The sequence below is a fragment of the Neofelis nebulosa genome, chromosome 9 (assembly GCF_028018385.1).
Source record: "Neofelis nebulosa isolate mNeoNeb1 chromosome 9, mNeoNeb1.pri, whole genome shotgun sequence".
In the NCBI taxonomy this organism is placed as follows: Eukaryota; Metazoa; Chordata; class Mammalia; order Carnivora; family Felidae; genus Neofelis; species Neofelis nebulosa.
This window is the reverse complement of record NC_080790.1, coordinates 119,934,396-119,953,701: the sequence shown is the minus strand read 5'-3', so window position 1 is coordinate 119,953,701 and position 19,306 is coordinate 119,934,396. Positions and strand designations below refer to the sequence as shown.

Below are 19,306 nucleotides of genomic sequence, written 5' to 3'. Positions count from 1 at the left end.
AGACGCGGCCCACAGTCCACAGGAAGGGCAGACACACAGACAGGTGACTACTGTGTGGACAACAGCTGGGACTGAGCCTGCATCGCCATGTACCGTTGTTCAGGGTGTGCACCATTCACATAGCCGTGAATCGTGGCCCCTCCCCGCCCCAGCCCAGAGATACGCAGAGCACAACTGTATGCAGAAACTTGGGATGCAGGTAACGGTGTGAGGGAAGATAAAGGCAGGCCCACGTCTGCCTGGACTCAGGGGTGGCTTCTAGGTGGTGGGGCACACTTGGACTTGAAGGCTGGTTGGAGTTGGCACAGTTAGGAGGAGCTCCGAACAGGAAAGGGCACACCCGAGGGAGAGTCTCACGAGTCTGACCTCTTGGGGACGACCTTCACCATTTCTGCAGGATCCCTGACGCACCTGCACCATTATTTACTTAATATTTATTTTCAAAGCATCTTTCCCTTTTTACTTAAATAAATTCAGCTTAAAAGGAGACTTTTATTACCGCCATAAACGGAAAATCAGCATCACTTGCCATAAATAGAGGGTAACTGTAAAAATAAACACTATGAGACCCAAACAGCATCTGTAAATTCCAGCCAGGGAAGGCAGCGGCTTGCTGAAGGCTCCGGGCCTCAGTCTCCATTTTCTTGCATTAACAGGGGAGATCGGCGAGGGTCACACATTAAATTCAGAGCAGCACCAAGCAGAGACTCTTCTCGATCAGAAGGGCTCGGGACGCAGGGAGGGCCTGCTGAGGGCCGGACACAGCGGGCAGCCACCCCCACCACTGTCATGGGCCCTGGCGTCCTCGGCCACTGACCTCCCGCCTTTCATCCCTCGGCCCCACCTCCAGGCCCCGGCTTGCAGAGGCCCACGGACCTGGAGCCTCTCTGCCACTCGCCTGTCACAACCCTACCGAGCCCGCCAGTCCGGCTGACGGGGCAGCTTCCTGGGTGATTCAGGTGCCCTGCGTCTTGCACGCGGTGAGGACTAACACCCGCTTCGGGCCCGAGGAGGCCCGAGTGCCCGCTTGCAGAGTGAGCGAACAAAGAAATGAACGGTGGACGCCCTCACGGTCCGTGCTGCTGCAACCGGGGAAGCCACCTCCCGAGGCATTGATTGCCCTCCCCCCAAATGGGGAAAGAACATTATTTTTGTATGAAAGCAAACATGAATATATTATGGATCAGAATACAGAACCCATGAATTTTGAATGAAATAGACCATCAAAGAAATGGTGCCCTGGTGGGGAGCTGTTTACTCCGCCGCGTGGGGCTGATCCCTTAGTCAAGGGGCGTCTGTCCGATCCAGTCAGAGGCCTCCTTTGTCTCTGCAGCCTTAGGCCTTGCCCCGCGCAGGGGATTGTTGACCTGTTGGCAAAAGCGGGGAGCGGACCAGGAGGAAGCAGAGGGACTGGGGGGGGGGGGGCAGGGACGCCCAGGATTTACGAGTAAGGATAACAGCTGCACCCCTGGCCTGACTCGCCGTGTGGCTCTAAGTTACCCCACTGGCCTGAGTGCTTGTTCCCACATGTGTCATTTTTTTTTTTTAAGTTTATTTATTTATTTATTTAAAAAAAAATTTTTTTTTTAACGTTTTATTTATTTTTGAGACAGAGAGAGACCGAGCATGAACGGGGGAGGGGCAGAGAGAGAGGGAGACACAGAATCGGAAACAGGCTCCAGGCTCCGAGCCGTCAGCCCAGAGCCGGACGCGGGGCTCGAACTCGCGGACGGCGAGATCGTGACCTGAGCTGAAGTCGGCCGCTTAAACCGACTGAGCCACCCAGGCGCCCCTCACTTGTGTCACTTCTTCAAGGCTTATTTCGAGGACTGATGATGCAGGTGACATGTCCGTGTGGGGGACACAGTAGGGCCTCAATGCCCGCTGTTCCCTGGGGGCAGCCACTCAACTGCTGAGTTTTATACACACACAAGGCCATTCGCTCAGGTGGGGTCCCTGCCCAGCCCCGCTGATGGGGAAGGAGGGCTGCCCTAAATAAAAGTGCAAACAGCTACCATTTTGAGCCCCTACTATGCGCTAAGTGCCTGGTGATGCTGGGCCTCGGTTTGCTCATCTGTAAAATGGGGGTGATAACACCTATGTCGTAAGGCTGTTGTCAGTGGACGATCTGGCAGAGTATGGGCTCCAGGGGCGTTTCCTTTGTGCTTAGTTTGTCATTGGAGCAAAATTCAGGTCACAGAATTAACCACTTTAAAATGAACAAGTCGGTGGTACTGAGCGCATTCACGGCGTTGGACAACCGCCCCCTGCATCTAGTCCGCAGACGTTTTCATCCCCCTGAAGGGAAACCCCGCACCCAGGAGGCAGTCACGAGCCGTCCCCGTGACCCCTGGCGGTCACCGCTCTATGTTCTGTCCTGGACTCCCCTATTCTGGATGTTTCATACCAATGCGATAACACCGCATACGGTCTTTGGGGACCGGCTTTTTTTCACTCAGCAGAATGTTTTCGAGGTTCCTCTACATTGTAGCATATATCAGATTTCATTCCTTTTTATAGAGACGCTTCTTTAATAACGTAAAATGTCTCACCGAATCCCCAAGACAACCTGGGAAGTGGCCACCGTCACTCTCCTCTTCTTATGGGTGAAGAAACTGAGGCACGGACAGAGGGAGGACTTGTCCCCCACCCCCCCCCACCCCCCCCGCCAGGCAGCCGTGACCCGGCTGGGCGGGCAGTGCTGGTGCCCGCGGCGGGGGGCAGGGTGCCTCCCAAGGCCAGCGGCGCGGATTGAGGGAGACAGCAGTAGAATTACAAATCTAGGGAGATTTAAGGAGAGTGAAAATATTCTGGCACTTGCAGGATTGTGGGAGTCGAGCAGGTTTCCCCAGCGGAATTCCCGCCTCCTCTTCCCACACATCTGGGCCCCGGGGAGTGAAAGGGTTTGGGAGGGAGGGAGGCAAGCGGGGGGATGTGCGGGGAGCCAGCGACAGGACAGGAACCAGAATGGGGGGGCAGGGACACGAGACGGCAAACAGACATCCTGACGTTTGTGCAGATGCCATTTCTTCCCCCCCCCCCTTCACCTGGACATCCTGCAAGGCCAGTGGGGTGAGCCCATTGCACAGATGGCTCCTCAGGCTTGCAGAGCTTGAGGGGGGGTCAGGACTTGACCTAAGAGTCTGCCTAAGAGTCTGACCCCAAAGCCCGGGCGTGTGCCATCCGTGCTGCCCGCCAGGGGCAGAGAGGGGGTGAATGGAGGAAGCAGAGGGAGGCCGCACCGGCCACAGGGATGAGCGGCTGCCCCCGAGCCCAGAAAGGAGCGCCCCTCAAGTCCAGTGAGAGGGAGAAAGACAAGTGAGAGATGGGTGGGGGCAGGGAGCGTGAAGAACAGAGAAGGGGAGAGGGCACTTGAACGCCAGGTGCACGGACCGACAGCAGGGAAGAAACTGAGGCAGACTCTGGCGGCCACGCCGCCTCCCCAGGAGGTGTGGTCCAACGCGGCCCCCCTTGGGACGTAGTGCTTGCCCCTGCCCCTCCCGCCCCTGCCCAACTGTGTTTGGGAAATCTAGCAGAGCAGCAGAAACCATGCGAGTTCTGGAGTCAGGCTGACCCAGATGTGAACCCCAACTCTGCTTCCTTGTGGTGGGCAAAGCCCGGAGCTTCAGTCTCCTCATCTGTAAAATGGGTACCATGGGCACTCAAGAGGATCCACACATCCCCGTAAATATCCGGCACCTAGTGGGCTCCATGGAGCTTTATCAGGTTGGTGATGATCGGGCCGCGATTCACGCGGCCTCTCACAGGGTGGCCTTGCTCTGGCTTCTCTTGCCCCAAGACTCCCACCTCCCCTCTCCTCCCCTAGAAGACTAGACTGGCCTGGCCTTCTGAAACGCAAGGACTGTTCTAGAACCAGAGAATCCCTAGCTGACGGGGTTCTGCCCCACCCCAGGGCTTTTGCACTGAGTGTTTTTCCTCTGCCCGGGAGGAGATTCGACAGAAAGCAGCAGAGCCAGGATGGGGCTTAGGACTCCCAGCGCCTAACTGGAGTTCAGGGAGCACTGCTGGGGTTTGGGGGACATGAGGAGACCAGCTGGTGAGGCTCAGGGCCCCCTGCCCCAGAGGCCTTCCGTCAGCTGTCAGCCCGCCTGTCCGCCCCCTCCCTCTCGTCTGCCTGCCAGGAGACCATTAGTGCAGGGTTGTTTGGAGCGTTATTTTCACTACCATGCACTCCGGCCGCCAGGCCTCCATTAGGGACCCTTTCCTGGGCCCAATGACAGGCGGCAAACGGCTCCCCAGTGAGCCGGTCATAATTGCTGCCGCCTCTGAGGCCGGAAATAATTTTTTTAAAACCTCACAAAGCAAAACAGACACGCTGCCGTCTGCTCTCACCTTCCCTGCCCTCAGCCAGGAACCAAACCTGAGGGTTGGGAGAAGAGGGGCTTCGGTCAAGACCCCCAGCCCCAAGTTGGCCAGTGAGGCTCAGAGAGCTTGAGTAGGGGGCCGGGACTTGAGCCCAAGAGCATCTGACCCCCAAAGCCCGGGCATGTACCATCCCCTACAACCTCATCACGCCAGGCTGGGGGGGGAAAGGTGGGGCTCTGCTCCCTTGCCTTGAACTAGGTGTGGGCCCCCAGCCCACCCACCTCTTAAGCCCGTTTCCTCTTCTGCAAGATGGCGTGTGGACGGGTGCCTGGGGTGCCCGCTGGGATGACCACGGTGAGGCTCTGGCAGGTCACGCGCCCCTGTGAGGAGGTACACGAAGCACGGTGGAGGGAGCCGGAGGGTGGGGGGGGCAGGGGGGGAGCCTGCCAGGCAGATGAAATCACTGGGGGGAAGGTGCTGAGGAGCCTGGGGTGCTCAAGTATTAGAAAGGAAGCCAGTATGCGCGCGCACACACACACACGCACACACACGCACGCGTGCACACCCAGTTCCCATCTCCCACGGAGCCCACGTTTCTGTCGCCCCCTGGACGCTGCGGCCCCGGCATCCTATGAGCCTGCGAGTTCGGGCCTAGTCCAGAAAACAGCCTCTCCCCCTCCAGCCTCCAAGTCCTGTTTGAGCCCCCACTTCAGGCACATGGTGGGTCCTACCCCGACGCCAGACCCCCACCCTCCCCACTCGAAAACCTCCAGCTGGTCGGGGTCAACACCAAGCTCCACAGCCTGCTTTGCCCAGTACACATGCACAACTCTCCCACTGAAGCCCCTGCCAGACCCAGGCCGTCAGGGGAGGCTCCCCTGGCCTCTGGAATCCCCTCAACCCAGCCCTCAGCCCTGGATTCAAGGAGCCCACCTCCCCCAGGAAGTCTTCCTGACTGCCCCAGGACATGGGGATCACTCTGGTGGGAAACCTTCAGAGACACCCCCCCCCCCCGGCCCCTCCGGATGGCTCGCCCGCCTGAGCCATTTCCAGGGCTCTCGTCTCTGGCTGGCTGTCCTCCATTACCTCTCCCCCGCGCCCACCCCCTGGAGACACTCACCCAGAACTTGCTGGGGAAAGTGACAAGCTTGTTCCAGAGCCCCCCCCCCCCAACCCCCTCCCTCCAGGTCACATGGGAGAGCTGCGGGGGAGGAGGAGGACCCACTCCCGGCTCTGCTGAAGGCTTGCCCTGCATCCTGGGGCTGGCCCTGGCTCCTTTCTGGGCCTCAGTTTCCTCCCCAGTGAAATGAAGGCTGCTTCCCCTGGGACCACAGGTGAGCTTTGGGGGCCTCAACGAACCCACCGGAACTAACCAAAAATGGTGTGGCATTTTTCTAAGGAAGTGATCCATTTTTCGTCAGATGCTCAAGAGGATTGTGACCTCCAAGAAAATTAGGAACCACTAGTCTAGACAACCTCCAGTGTCCCTTGTAACATCACCATTCATTCATTCGCTTCAGTCATTCAACTGACATTTCTCAGGTGCCCGCTCTGTGCGGGTATCATCATGCTACCCAGAATACATGCGTGTGTGATCCTAGATGTGACCTGGAGAGAGGAGTGTGTGCGTGTGGGCGCGTGTGCGTGCGTGCACGTGTGTGCATGTGAAGACAGACAGGGTGAGGTGGGGAGATGGGAAGAGGGAGGGTGATGGATGCAGCAGACACAGGGAAAGGGACAAAGAAAGATGGAGAGAGACTGAAGGACAGAGGGAGAGAGTCCAACCCGGAGAGAGAGATCCAGAGAGAGGGGCAGGCAGAGCGCTTGCCACAGATGGCCACTGCCAGCCCCCTAATTGATAGCTCTGAGCAAGGCCCCCCCCCCCCCCCGGCCCCAGCTCCGGCTCTAACCTTCCAGATGCTCCCAGAGCTCCTATGCCTCACGTCCCAAGGGCATCAGCTTGGAGGGGCCGGGGAGGCTGATTCAGAAGCCAAGGCTATGGCACAGAGGGCACAGCCTGGCCCCCCTAGGCTGGGACGCTAGAGGGACCACCTGGCTCCTTCCCGCCCAGCCACATCTCAACCGCACACGATCAAACACCCAAATGCACGCATTCCAGACGCACGCTCAGACAAAGCCACCAGCCCCCTCCCTGCGGAACAGCCAGGCAGGTGCACCCAGGGTCCCACCACCCCCACTGACAGTGCTGGACTCGGATCCAGGAGCCTAGGCTCTCAGATCGAGCTTGTTCAGCCAGACCCTGGCCTTTCCAGCATTTTGGCATCCCGGAGAGAATCCGACGAAGCCAGGGTGCCGCTCCGGAACAAAGCAAGTGTCCACACGCCCACCAGGCTTGGCAGCCAGGAGCAGGACAGATGAGCAGGGAAGAACCCCAGCTCTGCAGCCCCATAAGCTGGGCTCAAGCCTGGCTTTGCCATTCAACAGCTGTGTGGCCTCAGGCAGGTCACATCACCCCCTACGCCTCCGTGTCCTAGTCCGTAACATGGGAGCACCCTCCCCATGGGGCGTGTGAGGCTTAAAGGAGGAGGTAAGGGAGATGATCGGCACAGAGGAAAAAACTGGATGAACGCTGCCTGGCGTCTTGGTTCCCAGACCCCCGAAGGCCACTGAGACGAAGCCTCACGTGCTAGACGGAGTTCGCACCGCCGTGGACTCCAGCCTCACCTGCTGCCTGGAGGACAAAGGAGAGGGCCTGGAAGGACTCCAGAGGCTTAGAGCTTCGGTAAACTTGCCATCGTTGGGGGTGCCGAGGCCCAGAGAAGGGCAGGGACCTGCCAAGCTACCCAGCAAGGCCGAGTTAGGGGGAGGGTTGGCTAAAAGCTCGGGGTCTACTTCTCCCACCCCCGAACTCTGGCACTTTAACTTTAATGAAGTCACAAAGGAGCCACTTCCCGCACCTCTCAACACAGGAGCCAGCAAAGGCCCTCACCCCTGCCGCGTCCCCCGTGTGGGGCCCGGGCATCCTCAGCCCCGCCCACCTGGACCCATCTCTAACTCGCTGTGTGACAGATCGTCATTAACCACCCACTGTGTTCTGACTTCTCCGCCGACTTCACCAGTCTGTGCGCCTTTGGGAAATAAAGCAGGGATTCCCTCCAAAACGCCCCCAGCTAATAAATGGTTGGGTCCAGCTTGCATATCTTCTGTGACAGGGAGCTCACTATGGGGTCCCCTCACTGCCCCGGGAGGGAGTGCCTTTTCTGGGCTGGACATCATCGCTGCTTCTCAACTTCTATCACAATTTATACTTCTATGTATGTTTTATAGGTTTAGTCGTCTGAGCTAGAACCTTATCTGTCTCCTTCACTGCTACGTCCCCAGTGGCCAAAGGAGCCTGGTGCATGGCAGGTGCTCGGCTGATCTTTGTTGAATGAATGAGGGACTAAGTGAATGGTCAAGCCTCCAGTACCCGGCAGCCGCCTCTGTCAGGCCAGAGGTTCCCAATGAGAGCCCCGAGCAGGAGGTGGGAGGAGGCAGCCCACGGGCCAACAACCCCCAAATGCAGTCATTCCGACACACTGATCTGCCTGTGTACCACCCTCACTGGCCTGTCTGAATGGTTTCCCATAAACTAACCCACTGTTTTTTCATATGCCCGTTAGTCTCGTCCTAAGCGATCATATCCGTGAAATCACAGTTTTGATGTGCCGGTTTTATTTTTCCAATCCACATTAAAATAAATGCGAACGATTAAAGTGTAAGAGGTTGTGTCCGGGTGCTGCCTAAAACCATCTCTCAGGTAGGACCCAATGGCTGCGGAGGGTCCTGGGGGTTCTTGAAGAGAGGTTTCAGCTGGGGGTGAGGGAGCTGAGTCCCAGAGACTCCTCTGCTGGCTTCCAGGACGGGGAGGGGGCCCCGTGGGGGGGAGGGGGACCTGAAGGAGCGATAGCCCCTCTGGCTCCCCATCTCCGCCTCCCTTCCCCCAGCGGCAGGTGCCAGAGGGACCTCAGGGTCACCAGCTGGTGGAGGGGTGGCTTTCTTCCCCCAGTGAGATCACGGGCCCTTTTTCTGATAGAAGAGTCTCACCTCACCAGGGCGGGGGAGAGGAGGAGACACCCTGGCGCCCCGTGACCCTCAGGGTTGCAGCCTCTCCTATGTACCCAAGGGGCGGGGCCTGGGTCCGTCCACGGCAAGGCGACATCAGCCTTGCCCAGCCCGGGATGTCCTTGCAGTGGTCTGTAAGGATGAGGAGGGGCTCCAGCTTTGTGATTTTTCTTCTAAAGACATGACGAAATTAAAATCAACTGAATGTTTCAAACTACATTAGCTTGGAATACACAAAAGTTTTGAGATTTCAGACCTTGGACGTCTCCAAAAACTCTTCGTCTCTGAGACTCAACAGCATTGTGAGCACGGGGTCTGGAGTCACACTCCGGGGTTCAAATCCAGGCTCCAGCACTTGCTGGGTGTGTGACCTCAGGCAAGGCTGTTAACCTCACTGGGCCTCAGTTTCCTCATAAATACACCGGGCCAGAGAAAAGGTCCCTTCTTCTTAGGGTGCTTGTGGGGATCAGATGAAACAATGCCATGGAAGGCCCTGGCATGACACTCGGTAAACATTTCCTTCTGTATATTTTTCACTTTATTTGCACAGCGTTGGATAAGGCGACCCCAAAGCCAAACAGTAACCTCCCAGGCAGTTTGGGCAAATGCACCCTTGCCCACGGCTTTGTTCCTCCCCTCCGTCTCCGGTCCTGGTGGCTGACCACTCTCCCTCACCCCTGTCCCTGCCCACTTGTTTATCACAAGGAGACTTCCCCCAACACTTCTGCTGTCACCGTGTCACCGTGGAGATGAGCCGAATTCCTGTCCTGCTGGCCGCCCGCGGCTCCCGTTGCTTCGGGAAAAGGCCGCCGGAGCGGCTGATAGGCAAGGTGTCAAAACCAATTGGTGTGAAGGACTCGGGGAAAACCGCTTGTGAGGGCCGATTCCCCACAGGAGGCCGGGAACCCTCAGCCCAAGGCCGAGTGTTTACGGGCGTAATTGATAGAATAATCACCAAGACCCGAGACAATGCGAACACATTTTTAACATCATAACCTTCGGAAGACAGCACTCAATTTTCTCCGTCTCCCAGCCACCAAACTAGCCAGCTTATTGATGGGGAGATACCAACAGTTCAGTAAGGAATGAGATAATGCCAGAGTCGTTTTCCAGTGCACAGGCTGTTTGCCAAATGGCCTGGTGGCCCCCCCCCCTCCCTCAGCACCCCGCTGCTCCCTCCTGGCAACAGAGAGAACCTCAGGACCGTGAATCACTCAATGGACAAAGCGCCGGGCCAAGCCAGGATCTGTGTCTGCACTGGGGTGTATTAATAATTGAAGGTGCTGGCCTAGGTGTGTGTGTGCGTGCGTGTGTGTGCGTGTGTGGCAGGGCGGGGTGGCAGAATGGATGTTTGCTTCAGTATCAGGCTTCCTGGGTCTCCTCTCAGGGTCCACATGCCTGCTCCAGCGTGGCCCTCTCCCTCTCTTGCAAAACCAAATCAACCCAGCAGCCCCTGGACAAGACAATATCCTGTCCCTACACGTGGGTGAATACTTTAGGCAGTGGCTCCCAAACTCCGGCTGCTGCGCAGGAATCATCTGGGGAGCTTATTAAAATGCAGATTCCAGGGTCTCATCAACAATCATTTTGGCCAATGGGTCTGGAGGACCCTGGGATCTGCATTTTAACAAACTCCCCGGTGATTCCAAGGCAGGAGGTCTCTGCAGGACCCCTGCCCTGGCCCAGACCTGGGACAAGGACTGGAGAAAGAGTCCAGCCCAGCTGTCTTTTTCTAACTTGCATGTGCCCTCAGCAAGACCCTACCCATCACCTGTCTAAGCGGCTGGTTCCTCTTGCTGGAACCCACTGCTCTGCCAGTTCTCTGGGGAGCTGGAAGGCTCAGCTAAGGCCGTGCAGAAGGAAGAAGTCCTGTCACGTGACTGGCCGAGCCTGCCTCAAGGCCTTCCCGGAGGAGGCAGGCACAGCTCTTCCGCTCCCCATACAGGCTCAGTGACCTTGGGCGAGTCACTGGCCCTCTCTGAACCTCAGTATTCTCATCTCTCCAACCCCAGCCTTGCATGAATAGTGTCAACCTTGGTGAGTGAACACTGGCAAGGTGTTTGGCAGCACCTACAGCACATAGTAGGCAGCTCATAAATGTTAGCTCCTCGCTCCACCCCCCCCCCCCCCCGCCCCGCCGCCACTTCTGCTGTGCTTATGGCAATGAGCTAACCCTTTCTGATAAGGAAAATTCAAAATAGTTGCCATTAACGGAATACCTACTAGGGGCGAATACTGGCCACCACCCTCCCAGCCTCTCAGTCCCTTGTGCCTCCCTAAGAGGCATGCTCCATTCACTCCCCCATTCGATCCTCATGCCTTTAAAAGGCCCTCTGCGAAGTGGGCTGAGTGCAGGAAGCAGGGAGATGGGAAGCGAGACAGATGTCCTTGCGGACCCACCTGACCACGGGTTCTCCCTGTGACAAGTCCCGGGTGGTGAGGGGGGAAGGTGTCAGCCTGGCGGCTGGGCTGGGCTCGGACTGAGCTGGAGAGGGGAGCAACCGCCAAGTGGTTGGGGTCCGTGGGCTCCTCCGGAGGAGCCCCCCACTTCCAGCCTCCCATCCCCACCTCCAGGCACCGAGACCCCTCCCTAACCCGGCCACATTTCCTGAATCAGCCGAGGACATGCGGAGCCCAGGAATAATGAAACGATCAGGCTCCAATCTGCTAAACAGCAATTTCTGGGCTTTTTCAGCACACACAGCTTTTATCAAATTGGTATTCTCCTCCTGAACACAAATGGCTTATTAGACATGACCCACTTATTCGCCGCGTCTCACTATCATTAATAACAGTTTCTTTTTGTGATTAAGTGAGTGGCTCCAAACCCTTCCTGTGGTGGCGGGCACTTGGCCCGGCAGAGGGGCCGCCGTGGGGGCTCCTCGGCATCCACTACTTGGTGACTTTGAACCTGGCAATGTTGGGAGAAGGCAGTCTGGTCCCTGCAGAGCAGCCTGGCTTCCTTGTTTCTTGAGGGACAGAAGGAGCCCCACAGGGGGCTGACCCACTTGCCCAGAACTGCACAGGGGGGTCAGTGAGAGAAGCCAGGGCCCCCAGCAGTCAGTGCTGTGTCCTTTCTGTCTAGCCCCTCCTCTGGGCCTTAGCGGGACCTGTCCAGGGTTCAGAGGTGACATTCCAGCTGGCATGGCAGAGTTGTGCCCCTGAGCACGCCCGGCACCAGGGGGCAGGAAGAGACTACCACACAAAGGGCAGACCCTCAGGACCTCAGGAATGACAGAGTAGCACCCAAATCCTTGAGGTCTGATGCTCCAGGGACAGGATGACCATAAACCTCAGAGCCCCAGTCCTCGTATCTCTCGGGACTGCAAATGCAGGAAAACCCTTCCTTGGAAAACCTCCTAGTATAAGTTCTAACTGTGCCAAGGAACTGAGCATCGCGAGGAGGGGAGCGGAAGGAGGGATTCCCAGTTTCCTTTAAATGGGAGGGGATCTGACGGGGAGATGAATGTCCTGGAAAAAGCTCTGTCTTTGCCCGACAGACCCTGTGGCCAGTCCCAGCTCAGCCGCTCACTCACTGTGTGACCTTGGGCAAGTCCCTTCACCTCTCTGAGCCTTGGTTTCCCCATCTGTAAACTGAGGATCAACATACGCCTTCCCCTATTTACCAGCGCTCCGGCCAGGTCAGTAGAAATTCGATGGAGGACGTGAAGGGTGCGCAGATGATACACAGAGCAGTTCTATCAAACGTGGTAAGGCAGAAGGTGCAGGGAATCATGGTTCCCCAAAAGCGGAGACCCTGAGAAGGGCTTTGGAAGCGCCCGTGCCCCTCGGAACAATCCCACTCGTGCATCAGGCCCCAGCAAAGCCTCCTCTGATTACCCACTCCCCCCGCCTCACTCCTTCCTTCGGAATAAATCACACAGTTCTCTGCTCTTTGTGCAGACCTCCCCACCGGCCCTGGGCATACAGTGCCCAGCACTGGTGCTGCAGCCGCCCCCACTGGACCGGGAAGGGATGGATGGAAGAAGCGTCTCCATTTTTCATTTATGCTCCGGTCCCCATTCCGGAGCCTGGCTCACAGGGGCAGGGGAACCCCTCCCCAGCTACCAGCCTCAGATGTTACAACTCCACTGCCAACTTGGGCTCCTTTGGGGCTAAAAGGAGCTTCCCAGACTCAGGCAACCAGTGTGGGGTTGCTTGCTTGCTCCCCAGCTCCCGCGGTGGCTGAGTTGATTTCCCACCTTTCAATCCTCAGGGCCGAGGCTGAGGATGGGGGGGGGGGGTACCCTACAGAAGGATGGCGGGGGGCTTTCCACCCACCCCCAGAGACAAGACAGAAGCACCTAGCATCCTTCTTCCCCGTCCACGCTTGTGGCCGGAAGCAGCAATCCCAACTATTCCAGTGTGTTTGAGGGGCTCCCAGCAAGCCTCCGACCCCGACCCTGCAGGGGCAGCCGCAGCTCGGGTCTACGAGTTCTCAAGACGCGGGGTCTTCTGTCCCCAGGACCTTTCCCAGTGATCTAAGGGGCAGATGAGGAGTAAGAGGGGATGAGGGCAGCTACAGGGTTAAACCTACAAAAGGGAAAGGCAGATGGGCAGAGAGGAGTGGGCGAGCAAAGTGTGTTCACAAGTGTGTGTGTGTGTGTGTGTGTGTGTGTGTGTGTCTGCAGGCAGAAGGGCAGGCAAGAGTTGTGCAGAGTGTGTGCGCCTGGGTGCCAGCTGGCAGGGTGTGAGTCCCCCAACCGTGGTGCCGGTGTGTGTGTGCAGCGGGCATAAGTGTGAGTGGTTATGAGTGAGGAGGGGGATCCGAGCAGGCGGCTGGAGATGCGTGAGGGCAGGAGTTGTGAGTGTGGGAACAGTGAGTGTGCCCCTGGCTGTGAATACGTGTGGTCCTGGAGGTGTGTGTATCGGCGCGAGCGTGCTGGGGAGGAGGGGGCTCTCGGCTACAGCGGGATCGATCCGGGTTGCACGCGGGGTGCCCCTTCCTCTGCAGGGGCGGCCGGGGTGCCAGGGCGGGTCCGAGGACCCGGCAGGGGGCGCCACGGGACTCCCGCCGGGGCCGACGCGGGTTCCAGCCCGGGGACGACCAAGTTGGAGCGGCGCAGCCCGGGGTGGGGTTTGGTGGGGAAGTCCGCGGGGGCGGCGACCGAACTCACCGTGGCCGGAGACGTGGTTATCCCAGGGCGCGTGGCCGGCGGGCCGCGTGGCGCCTCCGAGTTGCAGGAAAAGTGCCAGGTAGTGGAGGGCGCCCAGCGCCGCGGCGAGCGGGGCCCCCATGGTGCGCGCTCGGGCCGGGGCGCCGCCGCCTCACATCGGGGCTCAGGAGACCGCAGACCCCGCGCCCGCCGTTCCCTGCCGGATGCGGCCTGGCTGCCCAGCTCCGGCCGCTGCCTCTCGCTCGCCGAAGCTGGCCGGGCCCCGGCCCCAGCCCTCGCCCGGCTCCGGTCCAGCCCCGGGTGCGGGTAGCGAGCGCACGCCCAGCCGGCCGCCTCCGACTGCGGGACTCTTCCCTTCCGCGGAAGGCCACTCCGCTCGGCGCCGGAGCCGCCGCACCCCCCTCCCTCCCACTCCCTCCCGCCCGCCCAGAGGAGGCGGCGGCGGAGGGATCTGCCGCTTGATTTATCATCAAAGTTTTGCCCAGGCTGGGATTTTTAAAGCGGTACCCGCAACGTCCCCCCACCCGAGAGTGCAAACGGGCGGCGGGATGGGGTGGAGGCAACCACCCAAGGGACCCAGTTCCCGCAAAGCATAACACAACTGGCTTCAAAACCTGAAATACTATCCAGCGGGATGAGGAGAAAAACCCATCCACCTGCCGCCAGACTCAGCGCGCTCGGAGGGACTCCCAACTTTGCTAGCAGGGCGGTGCCAGGGTCAGGGGGTCGGTGGCGGTGGGGGTGGAGGTGAGGGTGAGGTAGGGCAGGAATCTGGGCTGAGGCCCAGGGGACCTCGTGATAGCCCTGCCGCAGCTTTTTAGCTCCCTGCGTGATCATGCCCGGATGTCTATCCCTGTCTGAGCCTCAAAGGTTTCACCCGAGAAATGGGAAGAGTAGCTACCTCCAGGGGTCGTGGTGAGGATTCATGAAAAATCGTGAACGTAAAAGCTCTTAGCATAATGCCGTCCTCATGGTAGGATCTGAATAGTTATTACTATTGTTACTCTCTGTGTCTCAGTTTTCCTGCCTGCCTAATGGGAGTGATGCGAGCCAGTTGCTGGAGCTCCTAGCTCCAAGATGCTGGGCCCTACGCGGTGGATTGGATCGCCCCCTTCTGGACTGTAAGTCTCCCTTCCTCGGACCGATGGGCCTAGATGGAATGTTGGAGGGGCGGGCAGGTAACAAAGCCACTCCCATTCCCAAGACCAGGAATCCAAGGAGATCCTCCGGTTCCGTCCCTGACGGGTATACTGGGGCTGTTGGGATAGACCTTCAGTACAGACACGAGGGCAGACAGGTGGCCTCATTTAAAGGAAGAGGAAGCACATTAAATCAGAGACATAGCTTCTCCGAGGTCCCACGGAGAGTCTGAGGCAAGGGTCTCTGATCCCAGGGCAGGGTTCCTTCCTGCTCTCATCCCTTGTCCTTCCCCAAGCCTCGTTCCCGACATGGTCCTGTCCGCCGCAGCTTCAGCACCACGGAGTAGGACAGCGTCAACCCCGACCCCCATCTTTTTTGGCCCCAAGGACCTAGCTGGGCGGGCTCTTAGATTCGAGGATTCAACACCGGGGACGGACCTTCCGGTTTCCTCTCCCGCTCCGCCGCCCGCCGAATGGGAGTGAGCACTGCAGAAAGCCCACTCCCCTTTCCACAGACAACAGATGAGTCCAGAATTGTGGACAGAGCCCCAAGTTTGAGAATGAGATTAGAGCCCGAGTGACAGCTCCCCACCCATCTTTACTCTGCCCTCGCATCCCTCTTTCCAGTATTATGGCGGGCAGCACACTGGATGGGGCCTGTGGTCGCCAGCAAGAATCCAGTTCATTCAAAATTATGGACAGTCCCCCGAAGCCCCCAATTACAAATGCTGTGTTTCAGCCCAGCTTGACAGCCCCCGCGGGACGCTGCCTTCAGCACCGCGGACAGATCCCCGCCCTCGTCCCAATTCCTTTCCGCCCACATTCACTAGTGGAAGGGGTTGGTTTTGTCTGATTAACTCACTTCTTTTCACTTCCTTCCCACACAGAGATGGTACTTAGGCTATCTGGGATGGCCAGGCATCTTGGACTCTACAAAAGCGTTTTCTCATTCATTAACTTGAGCCTCACTTCCAAAGAAATGGACTCCATTGCCCCTCTTATAAAGATGAAGAAACAGAATCTTTGAGATCACACAGCAGCACCAAGACTGAAACCCAGACTCTTTCAGTTCCAGCCTGAGGCCTCTCCAAGTCAATGTGGTGGTAGAACTGGGGCTCACACCCAGGGCTTTCTCCTCTTAACCCACAGATTGCTGGCAGCGGGGCACAGGCAAAGGGTCAGGGAGAGAGCAGATTAGAAGAGAGAAAACAAGAGATTTCACTTGGGGGCTGCGAAGGAAGGAGGTCAGGGTGGGACAGCGGCACTGTGCTGTTCTGCCACTAACCCACTGCCTGACCTTCAGGAAACATTTCTCCTCCTAGTCTGGAACAGGGTTAAACACGGTGACCTCTAAATCTCCTTCAAGAGCAGACCTCCGGGGATTGTATGAGTTTGAAAAGGCTTATGCTGTGAAGGTTCTGTCCAAAATTCTTCCAATGGCCTTGTTTCTTACAGAAATCCCAACTTGTCTTATTTGCATTCAAGGTCCCAGCCTCCCCTCCTGCACATGCCCTCTGTCCAAGTACCATTTCCACCAGGTTCTCTCCCTAAACATGCCTGAACTTGGTCACGTCCTTTCCCTTCCCGGTGCTTCCCCCTCTTCCCGCATGCCTTCCCCTCTTTCTAGCAGAGTCCCCCATTGACCAAGTTCCAGTCTGAGTCCCCCACAGGAAGGAAAGACTTTTGCCAGTCCCCAAGCCACTGTTGATCCATCACTGTGTACCCAGAACTGTGCTAAGAACTTTAATTATCCCACTTAATCTTCAGAACAACCAGGCCCCATAGAGTCGAGTAGTGTGGTTGTAAGTATGGATAGTAGCTTTGAATCCTGCCACTTGCTCTGTGACCTTAGACACGTTACTTAGCCTTTCTGTGCCTGAACTTCCTCATCTGTAAAATAAAGATTATAATACCACCATCGCAAGATTATTGTGAGGGCTAAATGAAAAACACTACAAAGCCCTTAGAACAGTGCCTGGAACGTAGTAAATACGTAATACATGTTGGCTACTATTATTATCATCTGTTGATATTATTTACAGACAAAAAATAGATGCCCAGAGAGGTTAAGTGTCTTGTCCAATGTCACACAGCAAGGCAGTTGTAGAGACATGATCTATTTGATTCTACAGCCCATGCTCTTAGGCACAATAATGAAGCACATCTAGTTAAAACACCCTCTTTGCAACTCAGGAAACTAAGACCCAGAGAGGCTAAGTGACTCCTTCAGAGTCACACAGCCAACCATGACAGAACCAGAGCCAGGTCCTCTGTCTCCCAGCTCAGGGCTCTCCCACTATACTGTCCCATTTGTACTTCCTGCAGCACCTAAATTGCTCTTTACAAATCACATTCCCATCCATGATGTCGTACAATTTATGCAACAAACCCTGAGGCCAGTACGATCGCCTTCCTTCTTCTGGAGATAAGCAAACGGAAGCTCAGAGACGTGAAGTGACAGGCACAAGGTTGCACAGGGAGGCGGGGCCGAAGCTGGATGTGACAGGAAGAATCCCCAGCCCGTATTCCTCCCCTGTGTAATATTGTCTTTCCTGCTTCATGGATCCAGTGTGAACTGCGGGCACGGGCACTGTGGACGCTAAAAGCCTGGTGGAGGCAGCAGGTAACTGAAGATTATGCCAGAAAATAGTCTCTAGGAATTCACTAGGGTGGGAGCACTCGGGGAATGCTCTAGGAGGGAGTAAACATCCCATCCCTGGAGGCAATTAAACAAGCATCCAGTGGTCACGTGGATGCCAGGAGGCAAATATCACCGCTATTCCCATCACCCAAGTGAGACTCGGAAGGTGAGCATCAGGTCAGGTCTTGCAGGTGGGCAAGACGATCTTCTTAAGGTCCCCCCCGAAGCGAGACATCTCGCACGGCCTCCTGCCTCTGACCCGAGCTCCCTGGAGAGTCCCCACCCTCCCCTTGACTCAGGGAGGCCACCCTCCCTCCCCTTTGAGAGGTGTCACTTGTGCACCATGGCTCTGTCAGTGGTAACAGCCGTAAGATTTGTCCTTTTAATCCAGAATCAATAACAAATTTCATTTAAAAATAAATTAAACCAGGCATTGGAAATCATTCACCGTGTGGGCCAGGGCCCTATATAGCGCCGTCTAAATGGCTTCCTTTCTCTCATCTATCAATGCCAAGAGGGGGGAAATACCTAAGCTGCCTGATTCATGGAGAAACTACTTAAATGTATCAGCCCCTAACAATGAGCAATGGTGAGCCCAGAGTTGCGCCTTTTAACACACCAATAACATGTGGAGCACAGCTTCATGAGAGCTTATCAGAGACCCCACGGTCACTGGCTTTGAGGGAGCCCATTTATAAGGGGGAACAATGGTTTCAGTATGTAGTCGCCTAATTTCCAGAATGCATTACTGAGCTCAGAGGAGCAATGGAATTCTATTAAACTCTTATCTGCCACGGGAGGGTATGAAACCGGCGGGGAAATCCAGACTTGGCATAGACGTGCCCAGAAAGTCCCAGGGCTGACCCTAGGAGGTGGGTGAACAAACCTAGAGGAAGAGGGGGGTGCAGGTGGGGCCCCGGATGTGTGAAAATATGTGCGTTAATGGAGCTCCGGTTTCCAGCGATTACGTTTACATCGGCGAATAAAACTTGGCAATAAAACATCGGAGCTGCGTCTCAGACAGCATTTCCTTTTACAGCCCGGTGTATTTCACTCATTATAACAGGAGGCAAGGAGCTTCGGGTGTCCCCATTTCTCCCCCTTTAATTAAATTTCCTAAATTACGGCCCAAGATTTGGATAAAGCGAAAGACTTACGGCTCCGCTAATCGCCATCACAAGCTCCCGCCCCTCACTGTGGTGGCCCTGACTGTACCGGGTTCCAATATTATCAAAGCGAAATTCTGTGAGCACTGCCTGCCTGGGCTCTGGTTTATAAAAGGGGACGGAGCCTCAGGAGAGAAATGGGCCCTGGCCCAGGCTCAGGAAAGAGGCCTGTTCCAGGACTGGCTTTTCCATCACCTTGCTGTGTGACCTTGGGCAAGTTACTTCCCCTCTCTGAACCTCACAAGTTCCCCCCCCCCCGCCCCGCCCCCTTTCCCTAAACATCCATCTTGAGGCTCTTAGAACTGATTTGGGGCTGGGGTACCCCTTGAATACACAGCAGGGATGACTTGGGGAGCACTGAAAAATATTAATGCTGAGGCCTCACGCCAGAGATTCTGACACAATCGGTCTGGGGGTGAGGCCTAGGTATTAGGCTTTTGAAAAATTCCCCAGGTGATCCCAGTGGCCAGCTGGACACAAAGTTATGAGACGTTAGCGGACTAACATCTCTGAGGAGTATGGTTGTGCCTGCAGAGGCCCAGGCCCCACCCCACCTGTTCCCAGAACAGGTGTCTGGGAATCTGCTGCCCCACAAAGCACCCCCGTCTGTCTCATGCAGGCACCCAGTGGGCCACAGTGAGGACTCCGGCAGGGTCAAAGGACAGGGGCTCTTCCTCTCCTGTCCCTTGAATTGGGCCCCGCCAGCCTCTTGGGCCGAGGAAGCCGCCTGTCCCAGCTCTCACCCGGTGGGCCGCACAGGGAGCCAAATGGCGACTCCCACCCAGGTCTGGGGTGCTCCTCTCTTCAGACGATGCTTTAATCCGTTCCCCCACAAGCAAAGCAGGAGCCAGG

General features: G+C 56.9%; 1 protein-coding gene and 1 long non-coding RNA gene across 4 annotated transcripts in view; one reads left to right on the top strand and one right to left on the bottom strand.

The window, feature by feature from the left end:
• Positions 1-13,912, bottom strand: part of VSTM2L (V-set and transmembrane domain containing 2 like) — a 38,760-nt gene extending 24,848 nt beyond the window's left edge. Inside the window, exons 1-2 of one of the 3 annotated variants that reach the window (XM_058685567.1) lie at positions 13,509-13,912; positions 4,608-4,706 (exon numbers count right to left, since the gene is read on the bottom strand). In XM_058685567.1, the coding sequence (XP_058541550.1) occupies positions 4,608-4,706; positions 13,509-13,629 (220 nt within the window). In that variant the 5' untranslated portion in view covers positions 13,630-13,912. The remainder of the gene's footprint in view (positions 1-4,607; positions 4,707-13,508) is intronic. The other 2 variants (XM_058685565.1, XM_058685566.1) reach the window with 2 other exon arrangements.
• Positions 13,024-18,293, top strand: LOC131485737 (uncharacterized). The gene is made up of 3 exons (XR_009248985.1): positions 13,024-13,250; positions 14,527-14,629; positions 15,535-18,293. It is a non-coding gene; the product is annotated as an uncharacterized LOC131485737 (long non-coding RNA).
• The last annotated feature ends 1,013 nt before the right edge of the window (positions 18,294-19,306 follow it).